The sequence below is a fragment of the Myotis davidii genome, unplaced genomic scaffold (genome assembly GCF_000327345.1).
Source record: "Myotis davidii unplaced genomic scaffold, ASM32734v1 scaffold130, whole genome shotgun sequence".
In the NCBI taxonomy this organism is placed as follows: Eukaryota; Metazoa; Chordata; class Mammalia; order Chiroptera; family Vespertilionidae; genus Myotis; species Myotis davidii.
Window position 1 is genome coordinate 4,931,150 of NW_006285040.1, and position 7,288 is coordinate 4,938,437.

The 7,288-nt window shown below is 41.5% G+C and overlaps 1 protein-coding gene across 1 annotated transcript in view; it reads right to left on the reverse strand.

Annotated features, from left to right (window-relative positions):
- KCNN2 (potassium calcium-activated channel subfamily N member 2) overlaps positions 1–7,282 on the reverse strand; it is a 145,506-nt gene extending 138,224 nt beyond the window's left edge. Inside the window, exons 1-2 of the mRNA XM_015558439.1 lie at positions 6,626–7,282; positions 5,880–5,975 (exon numbers count right to left, since the gene is read on the reverse strand). Of these exons, the coding sequence (XP_015413925.1) occupies positions 5,880–5,975; positions 6,626–7,099 (570 nt within the window). The 5' untranslated portion in view covers positions 7,100–7,282. The remainder of the gene's footprint in view (positions 1–5,879; positions 5,976–6,625) is intronic.
- Positions 7,283–7,288: the final 6 nt, after the last annotated feature.

The following is a 7,288-nucleotide window of genomic DNA, read 5'->3' on the forward strand; positions in this document are numbered from 1 at the left end:
AGGCTTGATCCCCAGTAGGGCGCTTGCAGGAGGCAGCCCATCAATGTTTCTCTCTTATCATTGATGTGTCTCTCTCTCTCCCTCTCCATTCCTCACTGAAATCAATAAAAATATATTTAAAATGGCCCCATTAAACACCTTCTAGCCTGATGAAAAATAACTCCCCTGAAGTAAAACCAGTGCAGGCTCCCTCTGTGTGCCCTGCCAGATGTGGTTGGGACAATTACAGCCCACAGTGCCCTTCTTTCCAAGCTGTAAAAATGTGGCCCAGAAACAACCTGGCAGATCAAGCAAACCCACTTGTGGTAAACCTAACGTTCCACTCTTCATTCATTTGTGATGCTGCTCTGTAAACACACCAGGATCGTTTTATTTAGCGGCACACCCATTAATAATGCAGAGATCTTTGCACAGGCAGGCGGAGAAAATTAGTCCCGAGTGATTTCGTTACGACAGTGTCTACACTGAGTCAAAGGGACTGAGAGTCTCATTACAACTGATGTAGAAGTTGCTGGCAATACAGACCACCACATAGCAAAGCAATGCATGCAAGTCTTCTACTCTCTCTTTTGGAGTCTTACAGTCCCCCAGTAATTCTCATCTCCCTCAAAGATAAAGCAGAGACCTAAAGACCATTCTAGGACCATTCCTTCTAGGTTTTCAGCTTCCTTTATCTTCACCAACCTCCTCCAAATTTTTTTTAAAGAAAAGTAAAATAAAAGTTGGCAAATATTTTATTCTGATGGCAACTTTATGATGCTTATTCTATGTATCAGATTAGACAACGCACCACTAGATATTAGGGAATGTTGCAAATAAGCCTCTGAGGCTATGCACTTTGTCCTTAAATAATTTTTCTCCAAAAAGTTTTTCAGGAAGGCAGTAAACATTTTAGAAGCCCAAAATATTTAAAATTCTGTTTTATAATATCCAGTGTTAACCATGCGATAGAGGAATATGTGTGGAAAGCAGGAAATGTCAACTCTCAGAACCTTTTTGAAGGGCTGGTGAACAATACCTTTCCATTTAAAACAAACTCCCTTTGATCCAGAAATCTGACTACTGAATACTTACCATATGCATATATTCCAATCAGTAGATTAAAATAAGTATACCACGGTGCTCATTTTTAGCATTGCTTATAATAGCAAACACCTAGGAAACTCAAAGCACCTATCAACAAACCACAATACATCCATAATGGGATAATATGCTGCTGCTACAAAAGGATGAGGCAGATTTCTATGCGCTGATAAGGAAAACTTCCAAGATATATTACGGAGTAAAAGCATGTGTGTTATCTCAAAACACCTAAGTGTTCATTCTTGAAAATTCTGGAAGCATATATGTAAAACTTCAAAGTGGTTGTCTCTGAGAAACAAGACTGAGAGTAGTATGGAGAATGTGACTATTCCATTTATTTTAAACTCTTCTGTACTATTTGTTATTTTTACTATGTGTGTTTATTATTTTTTCATTAATAAGAATAATGACTATATGCAGTATATTCTGCATGGTCTAGAAATGTCTACTTGCTCTCTGTAGGAGTGGGGAAGAGAACATCCTTTGTGTGGCCTAGATGCAGGAGCAGAGAGAAATTTTAATTTCTGATCTTCCAGTTTCAGATCTATATTGTCCATCTCTGAAAAGCTACCTTGAAAGAGAATGAGTTATTCCACTGCAAATGATACCAAAGAAAAATCAGTGTTTCCTCTAATGCTATTTATTATGTAATTATATTATTACAAAGATGAAATCAAACAAAAACGTTTTCAACTTTAAAGTACAGCACTTTCCATTTTTCCAAATCCCATGAGAACCGGAAAGATCAGGCTCCAAAGAGCTTTCTTTTCCAACCTAGAATCTTGTGTTTGCTTAACTCAGAATACTAAACAACTCTTTCAACTAAAGCTGCTTCCCTGAGAGAAATTAGAACATGTTAGTGTTGAAAAGATGAAGTGAAATCTTCAAAAAATTTCATGTTGAAAATCTTAAAGAGTATGTGAACTTTGTTTAGTATTTATTCCATCAAAGAAATCCTTCCAAGCCCACAGAAAAAGTGGTGGCGGGGGGTGGAGGGGACAGACATAAGAAAAGTCACGGGATACCATGTCTCTGGGTTTTTCGCCCCTATTAATTAGTATCAAGTGATAGTAACTAGCTTTCCAAATTGTATAAAAGAAATCTCTTTTATAGCACCTCTCCTTGGTCAGAGGGTTGTGATACACAGATAGGCACTTACCTAGGTTATTTTATTGATACCTTTTGTTTGGGGTGGAGGGGGCGGCGCTTTTCTGAAGACTATATGAAGTAAGGCCAAATGTCTATTTGAAAAAGTCTAATATCTTAGTAGCTGAAAACTCTGCCCACTAAATCTGACTTTATATAAACCTTCTGATAAAAAAAATAGTGATTTCACTTTTTATTGGAGGGGTGTACAAGTAATCAATTAAGTGAACAAGCTATAGCTTGATGCATTGAGCTGTCTGTGGTACTGAAAAATGACACCAAACTGAAATATATTGAGCCCTATTCTTCATTACACTATGTTAATTGGAGCACTTCCGTCCATGACTCACCTGAACCCTCTTAGTCTGTCAGTGTGTATATAAACATTATACAAAAGGTCACAGTCACTTGCTTTCCAAGGTTCTCCTTGGAAATGTCAAGGTCTCTCCATGATTTGTTAATCAATTCTGATATACAGGGCCAGAATGTTGACTATAACATTTGCTTTTCCTGAATGAAGTGAGAAATCATACCATATACCAAAACCGACACTAGTTAGCTCTCTCTCCCATCATCATGTTGATATGCTAAAAGGAAAAAAAAAAGCCATTTTAGACACATGCTACATCCAAGGACATGCTCTGAATGACAACATAATGCCTGCATTTAGTTCCTTAACTCAAGGTAAGAAATATATTAGAAATTCTTACTAGTAAACTGAGATTGCCTATTTGCCTAAGACTTATTAAAGAACTTATAATAGTGACATCTATAAGTAAAAAATAAGTCTGAGAATTTGGTTTCACTGAGCTTCAGAAGTATTTGGACAGTACCACCACAACTATCCTGAATCTATTAGAACAATCCTGTTTTATTTCTGGTTCTTGACTTCTAGGTCAGAATCTCCACATTCATGTGGTCAATTTCTATTTTGTTGTTTTTTTTAAGCATTTCAGGTAATAATATAGAGCTTCAGCCTGAGGAAATCCCTCTAGATCAGAAATTTTCAACTGGTGTGCCGCAAGAATTTTTGAAACATGCAATACCTGACTTTTTAGTCAGGGGCACTGACCGCTTTTCCTTAGATTGTCAGATAAAAACTATGACAACAGCCAACACAACTATAGCCATTCACTGTGTTTGAATCAAAACGATACCTATTTTTTGTAAAACTGGCAAATATGCAGAATTTTAGTAATTATGTGTGCCATGAGATGGAAAAGGTTGAAAATCACTGCTCTAGATAAAATACTGAATGTAAAATCTATATCCCAAACAACTGATATTACACAAGCATCTATTTTAAAATTCTATTAAGTGTGATTATTTGAACAGAAACCGTATGCCATTTAAATAAACCCAATTTAAAAAATCTAACATTTTGTAGTGTTTTATGACCCCAACAGCAGAGAAGTTTGTTGCGCTTATCTTCATTTTTCTCACTCATGCCATACATAACCAATATAAGTATGCATTTTTGTAACAGAACTTGTCCTCAAAATTAGCCAATGAGTAGAATTCTTTCAAGTATGACATAATCTACAAAAATATGATTTCCGATATTTTATTATTTTCTGTAAGTTTCAGGAGTTCTAACATGGTATCAATTTTTTCTTTCAACCTGTAGTTAACATTGGGCAGCTCCTCTCACACTCCTATGTTATTTCAAAAATATCTCAATAATTCTTAAAAAGTCACTGTCTTTAGAAAGACACCTGTTTTTTGATGTTAATACCATCCAGTGTCCTCCCTCACGAATGCTTGCGTAGCTGTGTGCTTTTCAGAAGGAACGGGTAATAACAGGAAGGCTGGTGTTTATTAAAAAGTAAAAACAACAACAAAAACCAGCAAACGCCAAGGTCTCTTTCTAGAGTGAACTGAGTAAAACCACTCTGATCTCCAAGAAAAAAAAAAATTAGTTACTTGATTTTTAAAAATACCTAAAATATTCTATAATTATCTTCTAAGTTTAAGCCTCTTCATATACCAAACATTTGGATGTAGAGGGAAACCAAGCGAAATGTCCACATGTCAGGGCTGCTGGCAAGCAGTAGCAGAATACAGCAGGAAGAGCAGGAAGCATTCTGGACTCCACGCTCGGAGGACAGGGCCTGGTCACGCTCTGAACTATCTAGCTGCGTGACCCAGCAACCTACTCACCCTTTCTGACTTCAGGGCCTCATCTGAAAATTGAGTCAAAGAATCCTTAGACCTATTTTGTTCCTTCCAGCTCTGTCTACTCTTCAAGTCAAAATGAAAAGATACACTCATAGTGTTTGAATTACATGTTAGTATCACTTTAAAAGGTTTGAATCTCAAACGCCTATGACCATTAGCACCTAATTAGAGAGAGATCTATGTAAGTTATTAAATTTGAAAGAGTTCAAATATGTATTTGCCTGGTTTTCCCAGTGCAGTTTTACTACTTCCTCTAAATATTCTCTCTTTCTAATTTTCATTCTCTAACCTCATTTCTTCAAAATCGCACTTTTCAAAGTTTTTGCAAATTTGAAAGCAAGATGAAGTAATTTCTCCCTCCTCATTTGGGGTCATGTGCATTTTTATTTTGTTTGGACAACTGTTAAAATTGGTTTCTTCTATATTTAGTATATATATATATATATATTTGCTAATTATTAACTTAAAATTAATTTAATTTCTAACTAATACTCAGTTCCTTAATGGCACGTTCTATACAATGTTTTAAATTCAAAGGTCACTCCTAAAAGACAGCAGGTCAAATTTGATGGTTTAATAGTTCCACCAAATGTCTCACAACTGCTCCAAAAATACCAGAAAATACATACCAGTATAAATTCTACACTGGAAAATCCCAAATCACTCCTAATTTTTGAAAACTCGATTTTAATTCACAAATCTTAATATATCCTTGACTGAAGGTTACAGCAAAGTATACCACTCAAAATACAACCATGAATACTGTATAGAGGATTCTGAAGTTGTCAGCAACAGCCAAATCTAACAATAGAGCTTCCTGGCCGCATTTAAGACATTTTCCTAACAAGACTGCTCACAAGAGCAGTAGCCTTTGCTCTTGACTGACATTTCTGAAAAATGATGTAATGATTGTAGCTAAGAATCTATCACATATCATATATACAGAATTTGTATTCAAAACTTACTATTATTTTTTAATGATGGGGGCTATAGAAAGGGTTAGAGATTTCTCATGTCTTATTTATATCCATTAGCTAGTAATATCACCAGCCTATTTTCTTCCCTAGGCTACATTATAGGAGATGGTCCAAATGGATACAACCTTCCATAATGAGGCACCACTAGGAAGTGGTGGTATCAAACAAGAATACACGTTTACCCTTCAGACTAAGGCTAGTGCATAACTGACCTTAAGGACAAGGAGAGCAAAAGTGGATCACCTGAAAGGAGACAGGGGGAAATCTGAAGGGCTTGATAAATACATCCCAGAAATGACCGCATGCTTACATGCTGCACTGCTTTGTTTTTAACTTCTCGAAGGAACAGGTCAGGTGGTATGTAAGAATGCAGCATGTTTCTTCTGTAACCTCAAGCAAGGACATGAGGGCTTGGAAAAAAGCTCCGCTGCCTTGAGCTTCTCCGGGCTGGAGGCATGACTCTGGGTCATTCATAAACAGCAGAACCTAAGTTACCTGTATTTCCCTGGCGTGGTACACGATGATCAGACCGAGCAGAATGATCGTGGAGAGACTGATAAGGCATTTCAGAGCTAAGGAATACAGCGACGCCTGCAACACAGTCAGACAGAAGCACTTTTAAGAAAGAAGCACTTTCAACCAACCACCTAGGCCCCTGAGTGGTGAGGGGTTGGGAGGGTCAGTGAGTCCCCCACCAAGTGGGCCTGAACTCCCAGCTGGGTTGGGGGGACCCCTATCTCGGCCCTACGATCTGTCACATCACTTAGCCTCAAAGGCAAGCGAGAGGAGAGGACAGCTGGGCAGGCGGGTGCCCAGACAGCCAAGCAGCGGGGTCTCGCCATCACAGACCCAAGTGCAGCTCCTAGCTCTAGGAACCGGAGAGGGAGTTACTCCTGAGTTTAAGCTCTCCGGGTTGAAAGGGCCTCCTAAACCCCGAGCCCCAGAAGAGGAAGAAAGCATGCTTTCCCACACACTCCTGGAACCACTTCTTTCATCTACCCAAACGCGCTGGGCACTCTGTCTCCAGAACTTTGCGCACGGAAAGGCTTCCTCTCCGGAGTTGCCTCGCGGACTAAGCGTGCGCTTCGGAGCCGCGTTCACTGTCCCAGCGGGCACTGCCCTCCGACTGTCCCGGGAAAGCTCGCAACTGGCAGGCAGGGAGTTCCCGCCAGGGCCAACCCCAACCACCTGGCATCCCGCTCTGCAGCCCCGGAAGGGTGGACGGGGGTTCGAGCGCGTACCTTGTCGTAGGCGCCCCACGACAGCTCGGTCTCAATGACCATAACCACGATGCCGAACATGCCGAAGATGAGCGCGTAGTCACTGAGACGCTTGCGCTTCTCGAAGAGGGCACGCCGGTGGCCCAGCTTGTAGCCGATGTTCTGGTTCTTCTTCTTGCTAGACTTGGTGCCGCTGCTGCTGCCATGCCCGCTGCCGCTGCCGCCGCCGCCGCCGGTGCTGCCTCCGCCGCCGGTTCCATAGAGCGCCAGGCTATTGGAGTTGTTGTGCTCCGGCTTTGACACCACGATCTCCGGGGCTGAGGACGAAGCTGCAGCGGCGACCGCAGACGGAGAGGACGCGCCGCCGCCTCCTCCGACGGACGCGGGTGGCTGGAGGGGCTGTGCCTCCGAGTCCATCTCGTGCAGGTTTCGGCGGGACGCGCTCAAGTTGCTCAGCGGACGCATGACGCCCCCGTTGTACCTGCAGCTGCTCATGGCTATTTCGGTGAAGGGGTTGCTCTCGCGGCGTGCCTGGGACTGGTGGTGCTGGTGGTGCGCCAAGTGGGGGTGGTGGTGGTGGTGCGAGAGCGGGGGCCCGGAGCCCAGGCTGCCGAGGCTGCCCGTGGGGCTGGCGGCGGGCTGCAGGCTGTGGCACTGGTGGTACAGGGAGGCGGACGCGGGCTG